We start from the raw sequence: 25,407 nt of genomic DNA on the forward strand, positions 1-25,407 counted from the left end.
TCTGTCAGTACCTCTCCTCTACTTCCAAACTGATAAAAGCTCTCCAGCACACATCTCTGGACAAGCATTCCTAAAGGAAAGAATGGCATGTTATAATCTAGAAACAATCCCTAAGCTGTGGCTAAGCCAGGAAGTTTCAGAACAGTGCACAATCCAATGCAGAGAGACACTTGCAATCTAAAATCAGTAATAAACTATCATCTTTCAACTACATATTTCATTCTGTTGTTTGAATTTCACAGGATACAAAGTTTCAATGCTGCAAAAATCTTGTCTTACACCTGTAAGAAACTCCTCTTTATTAAAAAAAATACAGTACCCAATAATTAAATCTCATAACTGTGGAATATATGCATAACAATTACATCAAGAGCAAAACATTTAAATTAACCCTCATAGCTATAAAAATAAACTTGTATACAAGTTCCCACATAATCAAACTGTATTACAGAAGGTACTAGTCTTCTTACCAAAATAAGACAGTTAGCCTAATTACGCACAGAGGTGGCATTAAAACTTTGTTCAAATAAATTGTCAAAATTCCTTGTTGTTAAAACCCTTTCACACCAAGCACACCAAAAAGAATAAAGACACCTGCCTTTCCAAAAAATTGTTTTATACCACACATTTATTTTTCATGTCATATCATGATTATGTAGTTTACAACCACATAATTTTCATACACCAGCCTTCCCATATCTGGAAAACTTCTAATTCCACTCAAAAGGTAGATAACCCTGTCACAGAAGAAAAGGTTAGTATGAACACAACTGTGCTTTAATAAGTATGACCATCAGAAATCAGAAATAGAGGAAGTATGGGTCCAATGTTGAAGGATGCATTCACTAGAAATTGAGGTGCTGCTGTTATGTCAGTGCTGTAGTGGCCTCCTTTCTTTCCACTACAGTTCCAAAAGTATGATGAGCCCACAAATGATGGTTCTGTGGCCACTTCCTACTCATCAACTCATTCTCTCTCACTGAAGAATGGTATACTGTAAAGATGGTTGTGACTTAGTACGGAAGTTGAGTGCACAGTCTTGCTGCTGTTGTGTAGCACTGACAGGGTGACGATGACTGTCAGGATCATATGGTCTCTAATGAAGCTGTTTTGTGAGGCTGTGGAGGGTGTAAAACAAAAATTAAGAGCTGCAGTGCATACAACTGCAAATGTGCTACTTCGTAAGAGGAAGAGTAGTCCCAGGAAAAAGTTCTATGCTACAGACCCTGCTTCATATAGAAGACATACACAGTACATATAATGTAAACAAAATGGTTGTGTTTGTGTTTATTCCACTTCCACCGAGAGAAAACATATATGCTCCATCAAATGAAGAAAAGACAAAGAGCAATGACACTGTTATGCCCCTGTGACCAAAAAGTGCACAATTTGTGTATTCTTTTGGTCATGGCAACTTGTATTTATGTGCTAATAGTAGGTTATGTAGGTCGGCATTTATTTCTGTACCTTTTTCAAGGAGTGTTGCAAATTTATTTCAATAATTAATAACTATTTAGAGAATACACTTCATCTCTTGTCCTGCCACCTTGTACTGTCTTCACAGACTCAGTAACATGTCGAAAATGTTTGTATGTCAACACAAATGTTCAGGACCCAGTACACGATTCACCAATTTGTCAAACTTTACTATGTCTGCCAATATTTGACCATGTCTGACATGTACGACAAACACAGAGTGTGTTTTACATGTTGGAGAGAAATTCTGATTGCCAGTAAACTTGAAAAGAGCAATATGATGCTTTATATTGATGTTTCACTGCATATGCCTAGTGGTAAAGAGTGTTATTACAATTTATCTCCCTATATTGTGAGTTTCCACAACTATGGAAGCTATGATCAAGAATAAAAACAATAGCTCTGGCAGTTAACAGTTCGATAGAGGCATCGCATCTTTCCTAGCCATATATTACACAGGAAGAGGTTAAGAAGAAAATTAATATTCTATGCACAACATACAAGCAGGAGTGCAATAAAATTTAAAAAAAAATCAAAGTTCTCTGGCTCCTCCACAAACAATGTAGGATTATGCTTCCACACTGTGGCTTTTTAATGAACTCTCATTAGAGGATCAAGTAGCAGTGAATAAATTTTCACATAGTTGTGTCTTTCTTTTCAGTGTGAGTGCAAATTAGCTCCAAATAAATCATTAAAAGTTTCATTGTCCATTCTATGATTCTCCCCCATTTTAAACCTTTACCTGGACCAGCATTTTCTTCTTGTTCTTCTTCTTGTTCTTGTTCTTCTTCTTTTTCTTTAAACACAATGCCAGAGTTAATGTTAGGAATGGTTTATTTGCATATCTAGCATTTCCCAATAGTGTCGAAATAAAGCATACTCAAATAGCATCTGCTTGAAAAGTGAGGTTAAACTGACAAACTTGTTGGATTGTGTATGGGCTTGTTTGACAAATCAATAAGAGTGAATTTGAAAGATAAGTTTGATTGTGTAGGAGGCTTTTAGACATTCTTTGAATAGAGATTAAATACTAAATTTACTGCATACCTCAAAATAATTTCATACATATACATACATACAAACATACAGAGTGGTCACCTAACATTACCACTGGAAACACCTACCAAACCACAACAAACACTAAAAAAACCAATTCCACAGACCAAAAGTGGTGAGGAGGGGGGGGGGGGGGGTTGGAATTGGTTAATACAGACCATTGAAAAATGCATGGAAGTATGATTTTCAACACATACTTCTGTGTTGTTGTTTTTTTAATGAAAACCCATTATTATTTTTAGCACAACTAAGAATAGTTGTGCAAAATGTTAAGTACTTACGGAGTAATTTGTAATGTAAAGTTGACACTCGAAACCTCAGAAGTTCAGTCATGTGTTGTAACAAACAAGATCTGTAGGGGTATTTTTACGAAGACTACGATGTTTATGAGCTCTGCTGTCTCAGTGTCTGCATGTAGCACTTGCTCAATTAGTCCTTGTAATCAGAATAACTGTAGTACACTGTATTACCGAACGTCTGTGATAGTGAACTGTACACAAGTAAGAACAGAAGTATGCACAGTAGGAATGTGAGAAGGTCGCATGTACAACAGTGTGTACAGTGCCATCAGAACTGTGAAAATGGTTTGTACTAACTCTGAAAAGGCAGAGATGATACCCATCAATGGCGAGTGTAGACAAAATGCAGCTGCAGCCTGCAGGTTGTATGCAGAAAGGTAGCTGGACAGAGATCAAACCCATCACAAGAGAAGCAGGTGTGGTTGGTGTGTTAGCTGCTGTTGCCATTAATCCACACATGAATTCATGTGACAATGGTAGAGGCAGGGCAATGAGTCAAAGTAGTGTAATGTGCATACTTCATCATCACAAATTTCACACGTATCATGCGTCACTGCAGCAGCAATTACATGGATATTACTTTAACAACCGAGTGAATTTCTGTCAATGGGCATTAACAGAGAATGCGTTGCAGTTCTACCTGTTTACCAATGAAGCAGGTTTCACAAGCAATGGTGCAGTGAATTTACGAAACATGCATTACTGGTCCATGGACAATCCTTGCTGGCTTTGACAGGTAGAGTGACAGTGACTGTGGAATGTAAATGTATGGTGCAGAGTAATTGGCAACTATCTCATTGGTCCTCACTTCACTGAAGGCACCCAAACAGCTGCAAAATACATCAAGTTTCTACAAAATGGTCTGCCAAAGTTGCTAGAAAATGTCCCACTGGACATGCGTAGATGTATGTGGTACCAACGTGATGCTGCTCCTGCACATTCTGCAATGAACACAACACTGACCCTCGACAGAATGTTTGACGGATGTTTCATAGTATGTGGTGGACACATAAATTGGTCAGCCCATTCTCCTGATCTTCCACCGCTATATACACTCTTTTACATTCTGTAACTGAAAACAAAAAACAAATTTGTAAGTTTAACTACATTCTGATGTTAATGTAAATTGTCTTCTAACAAATCAGTGCTATACAGTATTCTTAAAAAAAAAAAGACTAACAAAAATGTTAGCATGTGGATGTAATGTCTCTTCTGTACTTACATTGCATCACTGTTCTTTATGTATTCCTAATTAATTTGGATCTCTCCGATACACATGACTGAACTGCTGAGGAGTTACTCAAGCGTCAACTTTATGTTACAAATTACTCTGGATGTAATTAACATTTTACAATGTAAGAAACAGCATTGATTAAGTTTTTTTTCTATTTTCAGTTGTGCTAAAAATAACAACAGGTTTCCATTTAAAAGAACATAAGTATGTGTCGGAAATCATACTTCTGTTCATTTCTCAATGGTTTGTATTAACCAAAACAAATGTAATGTGAAGGAGATAGTCGACTAAGCTGGTGACACAATGGCCGATTCAGTTAGACTGAAACAGGTCAAATATGTGAAATAATTCATGAAGGTGCAAATTTTTGTATGTCATAGGAGGAAGTGTCATGAACAACATACTAAAAATCCTGACTGGTGTGGGGGGCGGAGGGAGGGAGATGTGAGGAAACGGGGAGGAGGGGGGGGGGGGCGTTGAAGGTTAATTTTGTATGCTTTTCTTGAACATTTGAAAAACTGCAGCCTGCAGCCTCTAGTGAAAATACATCACAGCTCAAAATTCAACTACTGGGTGATCAAAAATCCAGTATAAATTTGAAAGCTTAATAAATCACGGAATAATGTAAATAGAGAGGTACAAATTGACACACATGCTTGGAATGACATGGGGTTATATTAGAATGAAAGAAATACAAAAGTTCAAAAAATGTCCGACAGATGGCACTTCATCTGATCAAAATAACAATAATTAGCATAACAAAGTAGGACAAAGCAAATACGATGTTCTTTACAGGAATTGCTCAATATGTCCACCATCATTCCTCAACAACAGCTGTAGTTGAGGAATAATGTTATGAACAGCACTGTAAAGCATGTCTGGATTTATGGTGAGTCATTGGCGTCCGATATTGTCTTTCAGCATCCCTAGAGATGTCGGTCGATCACGATACACTTGCGACTTCAGGTAACCCCAAAGCCAATAATCACACAGACTGAGGTCTGGGGACCTGGGAGGCCAAGCAGGATGAAAGTGGCGGCTGAGCACACAATCATCACCAAACGACATGCGCAAGAGATCTTTCACGCGTCTAGCAATATGGGGTGGAGCGCCATCCTGCATCTAATAACACCCCATGTCATTCCAAGCATGTGGGTCAATTTTTACCTCTCTAACTACATTATTCCGTGGTTTATTAACTTTTCAAATTTATACTGACTTTTTGATCACCCAGTATATTAAATTTCCTACAAAAACTGGTCCTATTCATTTTTTTCTCTAAGACTGATAGTTTGCAAAAAGAGAGCAAGAGAATACTGAAAACCTCATGTAACATGCATGCACTGTAACTTATGTGGTTTTTGTACACAAATTTGCGGTAGTTTCCCAACTTGAATAAAACTCACTAAGCACCATCTGTCATCTGTAACAATAAGAATAGAGTAAGAACTAAAAATAGAAAAGTTGTTCATAAAAGAAAGCATTAAATGGGGCCTCTTGCTGTGAATGCAATTATATCTACAACAACTGGAAACACCATCACACCATAAAACTACCTCAAGGGAGACTGCCTTTCTCAAAGTGCTTTAATAGAACATTACAAGCTTTATATCTAAAATAAGGTGAGGAAAGGAAGGAAAACATTCGCAAAACGACACCTACTAAGCCACTTGCTTAGTGTTATCTGAGTATAAGAGACCCCCCAAGTAGAATCTTAGGTACTGAAAATGATAAAACCATTTTTTGTGAATTAAAACATGGTTCAAACAGGCTGTACTCATTTTATTATCTGTGCCAGTTTCAACCTTGGTCCATTTTCAAGCAAGTATCTTAAGCTTTCAGCTTTATTTTACGTTGTAATACATCACTGGTACATGCAGAGAGGAATACGTCTTACGTCTGTGCATATGTTTAAAATAAAACAAAGTAGATGCATGTGTTGTCATTTATTGTTTTCCCAAGACTACTTTCAGTCTCGAGTCAGACTCAAGAAGTATATGCAACATTGGCATACATCACATGAATATTAATGACATATTTACTGAACCTTAATAATATACTACTATGGAAGTGCCTCTGCAGCTACATTTAAGTGAAAGACTACAAGCATTGGTTAAGCCTAATGAACTATCTTTTCAACAACATGTGAGGCACACTTGACATTTTGAACCTGATGTACACATATCATTGGCCTTCTCAAGATAGTTGAAATCAACTCGTAAGAGATGGCAGCACTGAAAGATCTCTATACAGATGCACATAGCAAGGTCATGTTATCAGTGTTAAATGGTATCTCCTGCAGCTGCAATGGTACTGTCTAAGGAGATATCAACTTTTTAATATTTAGACAAGATAGCAGTCAACCTACCACTTCATGGCCTTTCCCATTCAGCTATTGACGCAATAAAATGAAACCTACTCAGGTAGATAAAACCCTTACTGGGTTTCAAGAGGAAGTTAAAACTGTTTCTCTCCACAAGTCATGTCATTCATCTGACATTACACAGGTTAAAGATGATTCTTAAGCATTCTTGATGAGGTGCTTCAGTATTGTATTGTGGACCTTGTAATGACCCAGTGACATGTTAGCCACAAGCAATGCTGAATCCAGATTACACATGAAGTAGTTTCAGTTGTAAACTTAACTAACAGTGAATCAGATGCTGCAACTTAAGCTTTCAGCAATCATTTGACAGCGGCAGAAAGCTGGATTCAACTTGCTCTTTGCAGATGGTTGAGAGAATGCTCCACCTTGGTCTTAGAGACATCATCTTGGCTGATAGCCATTGTTCCTATCTCTTCCAGTATTTTTCATCCTAATGGTATCCCATGCATAGGGTGCTTTAATAGAAACATGGGTACATTTCATGTACTATTGCCATGATTCCCTCTTGCCCCTCTTTAATAACAAAGTGGTTTTTGCCTTTGAAACTCAGAAGGATGCAAAGATTCCAGCAGGTGCATCAGAAAATTGTTTGCCTGTTTTAGATGTCATAGGGATAACAGCACTGAGCCAATAGAACAGAGCTGTGGCAGATCCTGCTACTGCTTATATGATCCACTCATTGGGAACTGTCCTCATTTTGAAACACAACCAGCTGCTTCTACTTTGCCTTGCTAAGCATTCTTCTTGCTGGCTTTCTACTTATCTGACAGGTACATCCAATTCAAGAACATGGTCACGGGTGTGCGGGTAGCTGACACCTTCCCACTGAATGCCATGAGCAAGAGATGGAAGAGAGACAAAGGTGCTTCGTCAACAATATACACACACACACACACACACACACACACACACACACACACACACACACACATATGACTGCAGTCTCAGGCAACTGAAGCCACACTGCAAGCAGCAGCACCAGTGCATGATGGGACTGGCGACTGGGTGGGAGTAAGGACGACACTCGGGTGGGTAGGGGCAGGAATAGTACAGTGGGGGTGGCGGACAGTGAAGTGCTGCATGTTAGACAGAGGGTAGGGGAGAGGTGGGAAGGAGAGGGGGTTAAGTAGTAGAAAAGAAGAAAAGTAAAAAGACTGAGTGTGATTGTGGAATGACGACTCTGTAGTGCTGGAATGGAAACAGGAAAGGGGCTGGATGGGTGAGGACAGTGACTAACGAAGGTTGAGACCAGGATGGTTACGGGAATGTAGGAATTGCAGGAACAGTTCCCACTTGTGCAATTAAGAAAAGCTGGTGTTGGTGGGAACAATCCATATGGCACAGGCTGTGAAGCAGTCATTGAAATGAAGGATGCCATGTTTGGCAGCATGTTCAGCAACAGGATAGTCCACTTGTTTCTTGGCAACAGTTTGTCGGTGGCCATTCATGCTGACAGACAGCTTGTCCACTGTCACACCCACATAGAATACAGCACAGTGGTTGAGCTTAGCTTTTAGATCATATGACAGGTTTCACAGGTAGCCTTGCCTTTGATGGTATAGCTGATGTTCATGTCTGGACTGGAGTAGGTGGTGGTGGTGGTGGTGGGAGGACGTATGGGACAGGTCTTGCATCTAGGTCTATCACAGGGGTATGAGCCATGAGGTAAGGCATTGGGAACAGGGGTTGTGTAAGGATGGACGAGTATACTGTGTAGGTATGGTGGACAGCAGAATACTACTGTGGGAGGGGTGGTACGGATAGTGGGCAGGATATTTCTCATTTTAGGGCACGACAAAGGTGGTCGAAACCCTGGCTGAAAATGTAATTCAGTTGTTCCATTCCTGGGTGGTACTGAGTTATGAGGGGAATGCTCCTCTGTGGCTGGACAATGGGATTTTGGGAGGTGGTGGGAGACTGAAAAGATAGGGCACAGGATATTTGTTATTTTTACATGGTTGGGAGGATAATTACGATCTGTGAAGGCTTCAGTGAGACCTTCGGTATCTACATATACATGATTACTCCACTATTCACAATAAAGTGCCTGGCAGAGGGTTCAATGAACCACCTTCAAGCTGTCTCTCTACCGTTCCACTCTCAAAAGGCACGCAGGAAATTTGAGGAGAAAAATGGTGATTGAAATTTCATGAGAAGGTCCCATCGCAACGAAAAACCTTTTTGATGTCATCCATCAGTCCCACCTGATGCGGATCCCACACTGCACAGCAATACTCCAGAATAAGGCAGACAAGCAGGGTGTATGAAGTTCCTTTAGTAGACCTGTTGCACCTTCTAAGTGTCTGCCAATGAATCACAGACTTTGGTTTGCTCTACCCACAACATTATCCATGTGACCGTTCCAATTTAGGTTATTTGTGATTGTGATTGTAATTGCTAAGTATTTAGTTGAATTACAGCCTTAAGATTTGTGTGACTTATCACGTAATCGAAATTTAGCAGATTTCTTTAAGTACTCAAATGAATAACTTCACACTTTTTCTTTATTCAGGGTCAATTGCCACTTTTCGCACCATACAGATATCTTATTAAATCATTCTGCAATTCATTTTGGTCATCTGATGACTTTACAAGACAGTAAATGACAGCATCATCTGCAAAGAATGTAATAGGACTACTCATGATCTTATTAAATCATTCTGCAATTTGTTTGGGTCACCTGATGACTTTACAAGACGTTAAACGTCAGTATCATCTGCAAAGAATCTAATAGCGCTACTCAAGATTGTCTCCTATGCCGTTAATATAGATCAGGAACAATAGAGGTCCTATAACATTTCCTTGCGGAATGCCGGTTATTACTTCTGTTTTACTCGATGACTTTCGTCTATTACAAACTGTGAGCTTTCTGAGAGGAAATCACAAATCCAGTCGCACACCTGAGGCAATATTCCATAGACATGCAGTTTGGTTAGAAGATGCTGGTAAAGAAAGGTGTCAAAAGCCTTCTGGAAACCTAAAAATATGGAATCAATTTGTCGATAGCACTCATAACTTCACGAGCATAATGAGCTAGTTGTGTTTCACAAGAATGATGTTTTCTGAATCCGTGCTAACGGTGTGTCAATAAATCATTTTCTTCAAGGTGATTCATAATGTTGGAACACAGCATATGTTCCAAAACCCTACTGCAAATCGACATTAGTGATCTGGGCATGTAATTCAGCGGATTACTCCTATTTCCCTTTTTGGGTAATCGTGTGACTTGAGCAATTTTCCAGTCTTTCAGTACGGAACTTTCTGTGAACGAGTGGTTGTATATTATTGGCTACATATGGAGCTATTGTATAAGCATACTCTGAAAGGAACCTGACTGGTGTACAATCTGGACTGGAGGCCTTGCCTTTCTTATGTGATCCAAGCTGCTTTGCTACACCAAGGATATCTACTTCTATGTTTCTCATCTTGGCAGTTGTTCCTGATTGGAATTCAGGAATATTTTGAGAGGGACCACTTGTCACTGCAGATGCAACAACCACGGGTGGCTATGTTGCACGGAAGGGACTTCTTGGTATATATTGGGTGGTAGCTGTCGAAGTGGACGTATTGCTGGTGGTTAGTAGGTTTGATATGAACGGAGGTACTGATGTAGCCATCTTTGAAATGGAGGCCAATATCTAGGAAGGTAGTTTGTCGGGATGAGTAGGACCAGGTGAAGCAAATGGGAGATAAGCTGTTGAAGTTCTGGAGGAATGTGCATAGAGAGACCTCACCTTCAATCCAGATCACAAAGGTGTCATCAATGAATCTGAACCTGGTGGGGGGTTTAGGATTCAGAGTTTTTAGGAAGGATTCCTCTAGATGGCCCATGAATAGGGCATAGGATGGTGCCATGCGGGTGCCCATAGCCGTACCCCAGATTTGTTTGTAGGTAATGGCTTCAAAGGAGAAGTAATTGTAGATGAGGACACAGTTAGTCATAGCAACTAGGAAGGAGGTTGTTGGTTTGGAATCCGTTGGGTATTGGGAAATGTAATGTTCAATAGTGGTAAGGCCATGGGCATTAGGAATGTTAGTGTAAAGGGAGGTGGTATCAATAATGATGAGCAGGGCGCCGTGTGGTAAAGGGACAGGAACTGCGGAGGGTTGGTGGAGGAAATGGTTGGTATCTTTGATATAGGAGAGTAGGTTCCAGGTAATAGATTGAAGGCGTTGGTCTATGAGAGCAGAGATTCTCTAAGTGGGGTCACAGTAACCGGCCACAATAGGGTATTCTGGGTGATTAGGTTTATGGACTTCGGAAGCATGTAGAAGGTACGAGTGTGGGAAGTGGTAGGGGTGAGTAGAGAGATGGACTCCGGGAAGAGGCTCTGGGATGGGTCTAAGGATTTGAGTGGTGACTGGGGATCCTGCTGGATTTCTGGAATAGGGTCAATGTGGCAAGGTTTGTCGGTGGTAGTATCTGAAAGCTGGTGGAGTCCTTTTGCCAGGTGATCCTTGTGATTCAAAACAACAGTGGTGGAGCCTTTGTCTGCAGGTAGGATTATAAGGTTGGGATCAGTTTTTAGATGATGGACTTCAGTTCTTTCTGTGGATGTTAGGTTAGTTTGCATGTTGAGGGATTTGGGGAATGATGGTCAGGCAAGTTTCAGGGTTAAGAAATTCTTGAACGTTAACAGGGGATGATTTGGGGGCAGTTGGATGGTGGATCACAGTTGGATGGAGGAGTGAACTGATGTAGGCATTTGTCTTTGGTTGATTGTGATTGGTAATGTTGGTGGCGAAAAAGTGATTCCACTGTAGGGACCGGGAGGAGGAGAGAAGGTCTTTAAGTCCTGCATGATTGAATTTGGGCATGGGGCAAAAGCTGAGGTCTTTGGAAAGGGCTGATATTTTTGTTGGGCTGAGGTTTCTGGAGGAAAGATTCGTGATTGTGTTACGTGTCTGTTTAGGTTCTGGATTCTGTGTAGAGGTGTGAGTGACTTTAGTAGGGTGGGGTAAGTGTAGTATGCCTGCGAGACATGGTTTGTCAGGGCAGGAATAGGAAGTGAGCAGGATGAAGAGCTTTTTGGGGTGGCGTTGTGCATGTTGCTCTAATTCCTGTAGGGCAAGAGTTGCAGTGTGGGTTATGTGCGCCAGGAATTTGGGATTGCATAATAAGAGAATTTGGTGGGTGGAGAGAAGGTATTGTAAGCGTTTTCTGGCGGACTCTGTAGAAAATCCCTTCTGAAAAGTGAGTAGCAGTGTATTTTTAATCAACAAAATGTCCCACACAGCTGACATAGATAACCTATTAAAGGTGTATTCTGGACTAATTCATTCACATTTCTTGTACTGTGTAACAATATAGGGTAGGCCACAAATGTGCATATAAAAAGGCTGCTCAAATTAAATTGCTCATTGATGCTAAACAGAGAGCTACACAATTATTACAGTGCAAGATTTACAAATGATTATTACTTCAACAGTAACTGACAACAACTATCTGATAAACAACCTTCTAAAGCTGGGTGCTTATTATACAACAGATTACCAAACAGTTTATAAAACACTAAAGTACTACCAATCCTCAAAACAGAACCAAGACAATACTTGAAAACAGTATCAAGTTGTGTGTACAGTACTAAGGAATATTTTGGGACTCCTCCAAAAGAACTAGAAAGAAAATGCAGTATTAAGGCAATCTCCAGAGAAATGTGTTACATAAAATGTGTCAACAAAAAGTAACCATGAAATTTTTAATGTTTCATCAATATCCAAGCACTGTAACAGATAAAGAAACTGAGTACCTATATTTAGTGAAGTAAATTAGTAATAAAGCTTCCGTTTTGTCTATTTTTTCATTAATTGGTAAGTTGGTTGATCTGGGGGAGGGGACCAAACAGCAAGATTATCGGTTCCAACAGATTAGGGAAGGGTGGGGAAGGAAGTCAGCCATACCCTTACAGAGGTACCATCCCGGCATTTGCCTGAAGCAATTTAGGGAAATCAGGGAAAATCTAAATCAGGATGCCTGGATGCAAGTTTTAACTGTCGTCATCCTGAATGTGAGCCCAGTGTGTTAACCAATGTGCCACCTTGCTCGGTTTCATTAATTGTTATACAGAAATATGTAAGTAAGTCTATCATAAAATAATGTAAGATGCTAACATTGTAATTTACACTGTAACTGCAATTGTAAAAGTATACTGACATATCCAATATTCCTCTAAACAGAGATCAAAGGATGAATAAAAAAAAAAAAAAAAAATGACACCTTCTGAACCCCGGACAATATGCAACGCAGTTACTTATGCGGTGAGGACATGGCTGTATAAACACTACTGGTGAGACAATATCCCTTGTAATTATGGCAGAATCTCTTTTGGCACAACAGATATGTAAGTACTCACATTTTGGGAAACACAAAACGATTTGGTGTTTATATGAAGCCAACAAGTCAATCATAGCAGAAAAAGTTTTCAATCAGGTCTGGACAAAATGTTTCCTGAAGACTATGAATTTAGCTACAAGAAGCAACTAACATCTTTGCCTAAGCTGGAAAGCCAAGGAGAGTCTTGAATCATTATGTCAAATCTGAAAAAAGCAGAGGAGAAACTGCACAAAGATGCCACATCACACTGCAAATTCACAGTGACTCACAAGATGGAATTACTACAGCCCCAGATAATTATCACAGATCCCTTGGTGTATCTGCAGAGACAAAGTTTGGAGGCTTCCATATACTTGTTTATGCTAACTGCAGCTGGATTCAAAGCATATGAAGTAATGTAGCGCACAGTTTGAGGCAACAAGGCATAGATAAGATAGTCATGCAAATTTGACATATAGCATGTTGCAGTGTGTTGGCACACAAAGACCCAAGATGGTAGCATATGAGATCTGTTAGATCTTAGCAGGCCACTGCGATTGGTGGAACATAGAAGTCATGAAATAACTATGGCATTAACAAAGGACACTAGGTAGTGTGAAGGCTTACTGCATGTTGTTTTCCCAGTTGGGTGATGGGGTAAGGCTTCAGGGGCTGGAAAGGTAAAATCCAGTGTGAGCCACAACCCATGTAACGGCTACCGCAATGATAAGAACAGAAAAAATTAAGCAACAACATTGGGAGTAATTTCATGTGTAAGAGAAAATGAGGGCAAGTATCCACTCATTAAGACCCACTCTTCAGGGGGCAATGTTTAATTAGCAGCAATTATGCTGTTTTCTGGGTGTACATGTGCTCAACGGCAAGGTTATCGATGCCTGTACAAATATTAAAAGAAACTGATATGGTTAAATAGGCTAAACACATTGGCTCACTCACTCACTCACTCTCACCTCACTTGCATTGATTCACACAAGCGCTCCATACCACATGCTGTAAAACAAATGAGGTGCATTGAAAAGTACTACACATGGGAAGAAAACAGAAGGAAAATGACAGAGGGGCTAAAATAATGGCATAGGGTTTACTACATGCAGCTTATTATTTGTCACTTCCAGCCACTCATCTTCCCATCGACGCATGACTCTGTACGTCAACAGCAAGGCGACAGCTTGCAAGGGATGGCACACTGAAATAACTGAGGATCATGACATGCCTCCTTCACTGCTACATCTTCCTTTTCATTCCCAGCAATACCCATGGGCCCTGGTACCCAGCAGAAGGATACCTCTCCACCAGCCACTGTAGTTAAAAGGAGGGTGTCCTGGACATTATGGACTACTTTAACTGTCAGGTACAAACATTGTAGAGAGTGAAAGGCACTCAGATAATCAGAACATACAAGGTATTTAGCATTTGAAGCACATCTCATCTGCTCCAGTGCCTGCAAGATTGCATATAATTCTGTGTTGAAGAAGTAAATTCTTGAGGCAGTTGGATCTTGAGGACATGATCAAGCAAAAAACAAGAGCAACCAACAGAGTCCCACTGTTTTGATCCAGCCACAAAGGCAGCTGTAGAGATGTGGTCCTCAGCTAAAGTGTTATAAAATAATATATTAAAATCATACACAGGAGTGCAATCTCTCCTGTACTGTACCAAATCTAAAATTATTCTGGACCACAGTAACCATGGTGGCAGGTCATTAAAACCCTGGATTTGGAGTTGTATGTGCTCCACACCTAGTGACTCTAGCACACACTGCACAGGATCCCAAAAGGCATTGTTGCTCATGGACAATTGGAGAAAAGGGTTCCAGGGGTGGATGAGCAACAATGTGGTATGTAGATGAAGTCAGAACAGTGAGGAACTTTCATGCCTGACATGCCATGAGGAGCTGCCACCAGATGGTGAGTAGTGTTTCCCCATCCTCAACACAGAAACTGGGGAATGGAGCTGATCCTGTGGGCACCCTAATCACCTCATTGTGGACATCATCAATAATCTTCAGGTAAGATAGCACCACTCATCCATACACCGTGCATCCATAGTCTAGCTGTTAACACACACAACCTCTATAAAACTGGAGCAGACACACCCTCTCTACTGCCCAGGACCTGTAGCTAAGACACTTTATGATATTCAGTGCCTTCTGGGTTCTGGCTTTCAGGTCTCTCAGGTGTGCTAACCATAACAGTTTGGAGTCTAAAATGAGGACCAGAAACATAAATGAATTTTTAAAATGTAAAATTGGTCCCTCATATGCGAGTCAGTTAAATCAAAAATAGATGAGAAGGATTAAAATGAACAGCATCCCCCCCCCCCCCCACACACACACACACATTTATCTACAGGAAACTGAAAACCTGTCTTTGCAGCCCAGTCCTCTCATCTCTGCACTGTAAATTACAACTGACGGGTCACTGGTGCAGCATTGTAGGGGGAACAGAATACAGCAAAATTGCCCACCAGTAAGGAGCACTGTACTGCTTACTGTATACATGATGCTGTTTATGGCTGTGGCAAAGAGGGTAACACTTGAAACAATGCCCTGACGAACACCGTTCTCCTGTTCAAAACTATCTGACAGCATGTCACCAATTCAGGACCTAAAAAAGCATTTAGACAAGAAGGACAGTATGACAAAGGGGAAGTGGCCATGAAAGCCCCACTGATGGAGTTGCACATGAATACTATGTCTTCAAGTCATGTCATTCACCTTACCGATATCAAAGAACTTACCAACAAAATGATGTTTATATAGGAAAGCCTGCTGAATAGCCACCTCTATTAGGGTCAGGTTGTCGACAGTGGACTGAAATCTCCAGGATCCACACTGAGAGTGGCTAAGGAGTTGCCTGGTCTCTAACCAGACAAGATGACAGTTGACCATTTGCTCCAGAGTCTTTCCTACACAGCTCATTAAGTTGACACTCCAGTAACTACTGGGACATGTGCAGTTCTTTCCTGATTTGAGGAGAGTGATCAAAATTGCCTCTCTCCATGAGTTAGGGAAGTGACCTGTCCGTCAAACCAAATTAAAAAATCAAGGAAGAACTGCTTTGGTGCCGTTGGCAAATGTCAAAGATTGGGTTGTGACTACGTGCAGTATCACTAGTCTCAGACAGTGTCGATTCCAGCTCCCACATGGAGAAAGGGCAGTTGTAAAACTCAGAATTGTGGGGTCTGAAGTCCAACTTGCCCCTCTCTGCAGTCACACAGTAGAGGTAAAATGCCAGACCTTGGCTGGCACTGGCAGCAAGCACTGCAAAATCCTCTCCCATCGTCTGAGCAATGTCTACAGGCACTGTTTGGAGACACTGCTGTTTCAGTACTGCTGCTATTGGTAAATGACTGTATTTACTAGTACCTTCCCATACTTTTGTGGAAGAAGTTGAACAGTTGATAGAGACCAGGAATGCTTACCATGACCTTATCTTGCTATCCTTCATTACACATTGGATGTTGGCTCTTGCGACTCAAAAGGCTGTGAGGTTGTCTGCTGTTAGGCAGCGTTTAAACTGCCAAAGAGCTGCATGTCTGTCCCAGATTGTTGAACGGCACTTATCACATATTGTGCATAAGGACCGCAAAGGTAAGGTATGAGAAACTGGGCTCATACAGAGGCATACACACAGTCATTTTTCCCTAAATCTATTTGCGAGTGGAACAGGGGATGGAGTGAGTAGCAGTGGTACATGGTACCCTTCACCATGCACCGTACAGTGGCTTGCAGAGTACTAATTTAGATGTAGATCAGTCTACCAAGGTACAGGTTGCCTCCTAAGATGACCTAAAGACATTGGGATGGATAAGTCAGCAGCATTATGGATCACTCACATGATGTGGTCCATCCATTCCTGGATGCTCTTTCAGTGTTCAAACACAGCCATATAGCTGAACAGTGTCCAGTTAGCCCTGCTGACCATCCATTTCAGGGGCTTCTACCCAAGCAACCCTACAGCCAGTACATGGATCCACAGTGGGAAGTGGTAACTGAAATGGAGGTCATCAGTTGCTTCCCACTGTGCTGAGTCTACAAGGGCTGGAGAGCAGAAAAAAGAGTTCAATGGCTAAGGGTGACCCAGTAGCACTCAAGAAATGAGTGGGACTGCCCGTTTGAGGATGCACAGCTCCTGAGACATCATGAGGTACTCTAAGACTTGACCTTTGAGGCACGTATAGTTCGAGACCCATAATACATTATGGGCACTGAAATCACCTAGTATGAGAAATGTGTGGGGGAGTTGTAAAATAAGGCCTGTGAGAGCCTCAGAGTCTATTGCTCCCTGCAGAGGTAAATACAGGGGGCAGGAAGTGATCTGAGCCAAATGATCAGTAACAGCCACTGCTTGTAGGTCAGTAACAAGGAGAGAGCAGATGAATGGTGTGTGTTACTGACAAACATAGTAACACCTACCTTGGCTCTGTCCCAGTCAGGTCATCCTTTCAGTAGAGGGTATAGCCCCATAGTGGAGGGGCATTAGTACCTTTAAAATGTGTTTCTTGTAAACACAGGCACAAGGGGTGTGCCTGTGCGAAGAGTTTCAGTTCCTGCAGCACTTTCATCCTTTCCTCCTGCCAGAAGGGGGGCCCATAGTGGATGGAGGCTCAGTCTTGGGGTGAGATTAGTGCCCTAGGCCAACATAAAGCTCCATCCACTCCAAAGACAAATCATGAGAAATGTCAGAGAGAGCAACATCAAAATCATCACACTGCTTACCTCCACTATCCGTCAGCAGCTGTGTCTTTGTCTTTGCCTTTCATTTTTTGCCCCAGCTAGGCTTCGGAGACACAATCATGGCAGGGTTAGGTGCAGTGCTGGACAGCAAACCAGACTTGAGCCTTCAGAGGTGTATGGAGCTCTGCAAGAATGACAATCACAGTCGTGTCTGATGTTGTGGAAAGAAGCATAGGCTTTGAAGTAACTGCAGCAGCACAAGTGCATTGACAAACGCAGGTACTAGTGCTGACCCTAGGAACCTCAGCTTGTGTAGCAGCATCGGTTTTCTGAACCATCTGTTTAATAACCAAAGCAAAGGAGGTAGCGAATGTGGGGGGCTGTATGGCCTTATAAATCTTTTTGGCCTCACCATAGGGGACCAATTTGGTCATTTTGAGCTCCTGTATCTTCTATCCTTCAAGGAAGCAATCACAACTCCAGACAGCGTGAGCCACTGAGCAAATCACACACTATGGAGGGGATGAACATCTGACTCCTTCGTGGGCAGCCTTATGACATTTGCCACAAGTTGGTTGGTTGGTTTGGAGAAGGAGACCAGACAGCGTGGTCATCGGTCTCATCGGATTAGGGAAGGATGGGGAAGGAAGGTGGCCGTGCCCTTTCAGAGGAACCATCCCGGCATTTGCCTGGAGTGATTTAGGGAAATCACGGAAAACCTAAATCAGGATGGCCGGACGCGGGATTGAACCGTCGTCCTCCCGAATGCGAGTCCAGTGCCTAACCACTGCGCCACCTCGCTCGGTTTGCCACAAGTGGCTTCTCCCTTACATACAAGAGTGTTGTGCCCAAAGCACTGGCATTTAAAACAATGCATTGGTTTGGGGACAAAGGGTCGCATGGTTAAGCAAACCCACTTTAATATTCTCTGGGAGTTTGGTGCTATTAAAAATGAGGATGAAAAAGTTGGATTTGATCAGACTGGCTTCCGCCATTTTCACAATATTCTGCATGTCTAGAATGCCTTCTTGGGCCCACTCAACTTTTGGGTCTTCTTTGGGGATATCCACCAGATCCCTGCATGTCACAACAGATTTACTGTAGTTTAAGATGGTATGGAGGTCAATCTCAATGGTGTATTCCCCAAGGCTTTTGGCGTCCTACAGGTTTATCACTTGTTGGGAACCTGAGGTTTTGACCAACAGCATCCCACTCTGCAACTGCTTAACAGGTTTTAATGTAACTGCAGTCCTTGCTAAAACCTTCTAAATGTAAAAAGGTGAGACCTTTTCAAAGCTTGGCTCTTTCCTTTTAACTAATAAAAACTAATTAGCAGCATGCATTCCATTGCTATAGACATTAGAATTCTAAAACATACCTGAGTCTGGAGGACTGGCTACACAAGCCCTCTTATTGGACTGGGAGCTGGTACCTACCAGCACCCCACCAGTTTTGTTGGGAGGTGGAGAGAAAATTTTGAAGGGAAAGTAAAGTCCACTGAGGCAGAGCCCAGTGTGTCTAGATAAGCCTTATACAACTGAGGTGCGGCAGGTTCCCCAGAGGTTGCCTGCTAATGACTGTTCCACACGAACAGTTATGCATATCATCAGTATGCAGCACTCCTTGAGATAGAGAGTTCTTTTATAGAGATATTTATCATCCTCATGATCTGGGCGGTCACCTTGAATGCAGTGACAGAGGACTGGCAGCACATACCAATCTCCAGCTCAGGAATCCCAGGGTTATCAAGTCCATACCCAGCAAACGAATGCTGAGCCCCTGAGGGCTAGCAGCAATTAAAGATATAATCGTATCACTTTACTTACAAAATTAACAACTTCCAAAAGACTCATGCAATTGAAACAAAATTTTCTCTAAGAGTGACTGAACAGCACTATCAAAATAAAGTACCAAAATTTTTACAAAATGAATATTCGGAGTGAATCAGAAAGCTGTTTCCAATAACCAGTTGCTAACTTTCTAACTTAAGGCAACATAAATTGAAAAAACAATAGTTAACATGGCTGCATGGAATATGTTATCAAAACAGCAATCTGTCAGTTTACAATTTGCCTTACATTTAAGTAGTTAATTAAGAATAACCCTAAATTTTCTTCGGAGTCACAATAATATACTGCATATCACAAAGCAAAATACACCGCATGAAAGCTTGTGAAATTCTCATTAAGTAACATATATAATTCATGTGGTGGTAAAAATTTTTGGCATGGTTTTTCCTAGTTACAAAGTATGTACATGATGGGTGATGACTTATAACCAATTATTCACTAATTATCTCAATAAAAACAGTATATTTTAACATGACAGATGAACCAGTGCATAAGCAAAACTTGTCTGGTGTATTTATTATTTACATATTTTGAGTAGTGAAAATGATATATACAGAGACATAATTTTACTGATGACAGACTGAATGTTGTGTAAGGTATGTGGCCTTATTAGTTAGAGCAGTCAGTTGTGCATGCTTTCTAAAAGTTTCTTAAAAGAAAGAAGTTAATCTTTCTAAAAGTGTTTGATATTTTTTAAGTTTTATTTACAGTACACAAAAGATTTTGTTGACTGTAATTAATAAATGAAAACCAGTATATTGTGTATATTCTACAGGATTAATTTATTCGGGTTAAATAGTTTTCAGCTTACAAGGCCATCATCACACTTGAACTGACTGTCACCACCAAAGAAGTTACAAAGCTTGTAAACAACACTATAAAAGATGTTATTTATCTAAACTGAGTCACAAAAACATACTAAATGACATCTCCAACACTTTGATGGTAATACAACTTAAAAAGGTAAAAAGTTGACCAATAAATATATATAAAGGGAGAAAAATGGGAAAAACATTAATGCAACACTGGAAAACTTTGCCTGTATAATAGTTTACATTAAACAAACAAACACAATAAAATAAAATTAGTACTTCAAGCAGTACTGCAATGGAAAGTGATACAGAAACCGGTTAAAAGAAAGAATTAACAATTGTAACAACAGAATCTATGGAGTACACAGAAAATTACAATAAAATAAAAAGAAATTAATAAAGGCAGGAGAATGGAAGAATATGAAGGAAAAAATAGTGTGGGAACTAATGGAAAACTGAAATGATTACACAAAGTCCGGAAGAGAGGTAGTATTAAGCTGTGTTTGGTCATTTAGTATTAATTCATAACTGTGGGCTGGATGTATGTTGATCTCCAGAGCTCACAGCAGGTTGAGTGTTTGGTTCATCTTATATCCTCCTTTCAAGACACTGTTCATTCTGTTCAGCTTCTCTTCCAAGTCCTCTGCTGTCTCTGACAGAATTAAAATGTTATTGCCAAACCTCCAAGCTTTTATTTCTTCTTCCTGAACTTTAATTTCTATTACAAATTTTTCTTTGGTTTCCTTTACTGCTTGTTCAATGTACAGACTGAATAACATCAAGCACAGGGTACAACCATGACTCAGTCCCTTCTCAACCACTGCTTCTGTTTCATGCCCCTTGACACTTATAACTGCCATTTGGTTCCTGTACAAGTTGTAAATAGACCTTCGCTTCCTATATTTTACATCTGCTACCTTCAGAATTTCAGAGAGAGTACTCCACTCAACATTGTCAAAAGATTTCTCTAAGTCTACAAATGGTATAAACATAGGTTTACCTTAAGTTAACCTTCCTTCTAAGATAAGCTGTAGGGTCAGTACTGGCTAGCATGTTTGTACATTTCTCCAGAATCCAAATTGATCTTCCCCAAGGTCTGCTTCTACCAGTGTTTCCATTCTTCTGTAAAGAATTCATCTTACTATTTTACAACCATTGCTTATTAAACAGATAGTTTGGTAATTTTCACATCTGTCAGCAACTGCTTCCTTTGAAAGTGGAATTACTATATTCTCCTTGATGTCTGAAGGTATTTCGCCTGTCTCATACAACTTGCACACTAGATGGAAGTGTTTTTTCATGGTTGGCTCTTCCAAGGCTATCAGTAACTGTGACGGAATTCACCTACCCCTGGGTCCTTGTTTCCACTTACATCTTTCAGAGCTCTAGCAAATTCTTCTCACAGTATCATTTCTCCCTTCTCATATTCATTTATGTCCACTTCCATTTCTATAATGTCTTGAAGTTCATCTCCCGTATATAGACCCTCTACATACTCCTTCCATCTTTCAGCTATTCCTTCTTTGCTTAAGACTGGTTTTCCATCTGAGCTCTTGGTACAGCTGCTTCTCTTTTTCCCCAAAGGCCTCTTTAAATTTTCTAAGGTAGTATCTATCTTTCCCCTAATAAAATATGCTTCTAAATCCTTACATTTGTCTTCTAGCCATTCCTGTCAATCTCATTTTTTTTTTAATGTTAGTATTGCTTTTCAGCTCCTTCATTTGCTGCATTTTTAATTTTTTTCCTTTCATCAATTAAATTCAGTATCCCTTGCATTATATAAGGATTTCTACTAGGCCTTGTCTTTTTACCTTCCTCTGCTGCCTTAAAGCTACCCGTTCGTCTCCTACTGTATTCCTTTCCCCTTGTGAGTCACCTCTTGCCTAATGCTCCCTCTGAAACTCTCAACAACCTCTGGTTTTTTCAACTTATCCAGGCTCCATGTTCTCAATTTCCTACCTTTTTGCAATTTCTTCAGTTTTAATCTACAGTTTATAACCAACAAATTGTGGTCAGAGTCCACATCTGCCCCTTGAAATGTTTTACAATTTAATCTGGTTCCTAAATCACTGCATTAAAAATTACATAACGAATCTGAAACCTTCCAGTGTCTCCAGGTCCCTTCCATATATACAACCTCCTTTATGATTCTTAAACCAAGGGTTAGTGATGATTAAATTATGTTCTGTGCAAAATTCTACCACGTGGCTTCCTCTTCCATTTCTTTCTTCCATTCCATATGCACCTACTATTTTTTTCTTCTCTACCTTTTCCTCCTATCAAATTTCTGCCACACATAACAATTACATTTTTGACTTCTTTAACTATCTGAATAATTTCTTTTATCTCACCACACATTTCTTCAATCTCTTCATCATCTGTGGAGTTAGTTGGCATACAAACTTTTACTACTGTGGCAGGCTTAGGCTTCATGTCTATCTAGGAAAACAATAATGCATTCACTATTTTGGTCACAGTAGCTTACCTGTATTCCTATTTTCTTATTAATTATTAAACCCACTCTTGCATTAACCCTATTTGTCTTTGTATTTATAATCCTATATTCTCCTGACCAGAAGTCCTGGTCCTCCTACCACTGAACTTCATTAATTCCCACTATCTACCTTCAACCTATCCATTTACTTTTCTAAATTTTTAACCTACCTGCCTGATTAAGGGATCTAGCATTCCATGCTCTGGTCCACAGAATGCCAGTTTGGTTTTTCCTAATGACATCCTCCTGAGTAGTCCCCACACAGAGATCTGAATGGGGGATTATTTCACCTCTGGAATATTTTACCCAAGAGGACACCATCATCATTTAACCATAAAGTAGAGCTGCATGCCCTCAGAAGAAATCATGGTTGTAGTTTCCCCTTGTTTTCATCCATTTGCAGTACCAGCACAGTAGGGCCATTTTGCTTGATGTCACAAGGTCAGATCAGTCAGCATCTAGACTGCTGCCTCTGCAACTACTGAAAAGGCTGCTGCCCTTCTTCAGGAAGCACACATTTGTCTGGTCTCTCAACAGAAACCCCTCCATTGTGGATGCTCCTATGGTATGGCTATCTGTATCGCTGAAGCACGCAAGCCACCCCACCCACGGCAAGGTCCATTGTTCACGGCAGGGTCATTTTTCTACAAATTTTGAAACAATGTGTCTGTGTACTGATGTCAACTGTTATATCTAGGAAGTTTATGGATTTGGTGCCAATCTCCATTGTGAATGGAATATTTTTATGTTGATTGTTTAAGTTATGTGAAAATGTACTGAGTGTCTTGTACTGCCAGTCCACATAGACAGCACATCATCCTCATATCTAAATCAATATTTAATATTTGCACTCAAAAGGTTCTTTATTCAAAAAAAATGTTGTTCAAAATGGTCCATGAATATTTTGGTCAAAAGTGGACAAAGTGGGACCCGACAGCTAAGCCATCTAGCTGTTTATACAGAGTCCCTTGGAACTGGAAATAGCTTTGTACTAAGCATGTCTGAGTGGCTAATCTCAAGTCATTTAGTTCCACAGAGTTGACAATAGACCTGCACATTAATGCTGTTAGAAAATCAATACATTCCCCTGCTGGTATGTTAGAAAACAAACTGCAGACATTAAAGGATACTAATTTATCACTGTGTGACATAGATATATCTTTTATCTTATTTGCAAGCCCCACTGAGTTCACTACCTCAAGACCGTTAAAAAGAAATTAGTATACCTTTATACGATTTTAATTTTCTATATTAATTTTAGCAGTTGGTGAGATGGAGAAGTGGTTAACAGTTTAAGTTCACATTTAATGAAAATAATCAGTTATTGATAATATAATAGAAACAGATCGATAAATAAGTCTTGAAATGAGTCTTTCCTTCTCATCCCGTCCGGTAAGTCTCCCCTGACCAGGGGTTCTGGGTGATTTTTCTCTTAACTGTACCCCTTTCCTAAGGGTACAGTACAAAGCTATTTCCAGTTCCAAGGGACTCTGTACAAACAGCTAGATGGCTTAGCTGTCGGGTCCCACTTTGTCCACTTTTGACCAAAATATTCATGGACCATTTTGAACAACATTTTTTTGAATAAAGAACCTTTCCTTTACCTTCACCATTCTTCCTTTCCCTCCAACTCTTCTGTCAAAAGAATGAGGCACTGGCTCTGAAAGCCTGTAAAAGTTAAATTCTTTTGTGTTTGTGTGTGTTCCCCTGATGCTGCTGGGTGAGTAGATCTTTTATCTATCCATTTATATTATAAGCTCATATTCAGGAGGACGTCAGTTCAAATCCACATCCAGCCATTACGATTTAGTTTTTGTGTTGTTTTACTAAATTATACAAGATAAATGCTCAGATAGTTCCTTTCAAATGGGTACAGCAAATTTCCTTCTCCTATCTTAGTTTATGCTGCATCTCTGATTGCCTCATTGTCCACAATACATTAAATCCTACTCTTCCTTCTACAATCTCTGGAAAGTGAGTTGTGGGCAGGCAACACATTATTATTTAAGTTCCATTTATTTATTTTTTTATCTTCTTAACTTTAATTTAGATGTGCTGTGAAACATCAAATCAATCTGAGACCTTCTTGACAGTTGCTTGTTTGTTGAGGCCACACTTATTATGCATTTTGTTAAGGCCACACATTGTAACAATTCTGTGGTACACACAGATAAAAAAAGAAAATCATAAATACATAAATACAGTAGTTATATTTTTACCAGCAATAATACAACATGAGGTACTTATAAGCTAAAGCACTTAAAACAACATTTAGAATTTAGTATCTCTTCCCGAATTAAGTCTTGATAGGTGCAGCAAGTAATATTCCTCATCAATCAAATATTTCTATTTCAGTGGTAAATTTATTGATTACAGCACAATATAAAACAGTAGATCTGTTGCTGTTATTAGTGCTATAACTTACTGACACATTTCAGGTGCTGAGAATAAAATACTCACCAAAAAACTGGTGTGAATTACCCTTTGTGTCAAACACCCCTTCACCATTCTCAGAACTTTCATGGTCTGGAATAACACTACGTGGCGGAGTCATGTTGCTTTGCAGTGTGTGTGTTATGTCATAGCTATAGCTGCAAAATGGATTTTACAGTTCCGTTATAGATTTAGTACATTGTAACTTTCTTTATTCTATTAAATTCAGAGCACTAGTTGAAATTATAAACTGAAAACATATTTCAAATAAAACTGTAAAAGTCTGCACTCTATTACCAGAAAATGAAAAGATATGATCTATAAATACAGTATTGGTGTGACAGATTGAGAGATA

The 25,407-nt window shown here is 40.1% G+C and overlaps 1 protein-coding gene across 3 annotated transcripts in view; it reads right to left on the bottom strand.

Annotated features, from left to right (window-relative positions):
• Positions 1 to 25,407, bottom strand: part of LOC124802708 (polyphosphoinositide phosphatase) — a 177,311-nt gene that overhangs the window by 113,721 nt on the left and 38,183 nt on the right. For all 3 annotated transcript variants that reach the window (XM_047263668.1, XM_047263670.1, XM_047263669.1), the window contains one exon: positions 25,080 to 25,210. In XM_047263668.1, the coding sequence (XP_047119624.1) occupies positions 25,080 to 25,210 (131 nt within the window). The remainder of the gene's footprint in view (positions 1 to 25,079; positions 25,211 to 25,407) is intronic.

This window comes from Schistocerca piceifrons, chromosome 6 (assembly GCF_021461385.2).
Source record: "Schistocerca piceifrons isolate TAMUIC-IGC-003096 chromosome 6, iqSchPice1.1, whole genome shotgun sequence".
NCBI lineage: Eukaryota > Metazoa > Arthropoda > Insecta > Orthoptera > Acrididae > Schistocerca > Schistocerca piceifrons.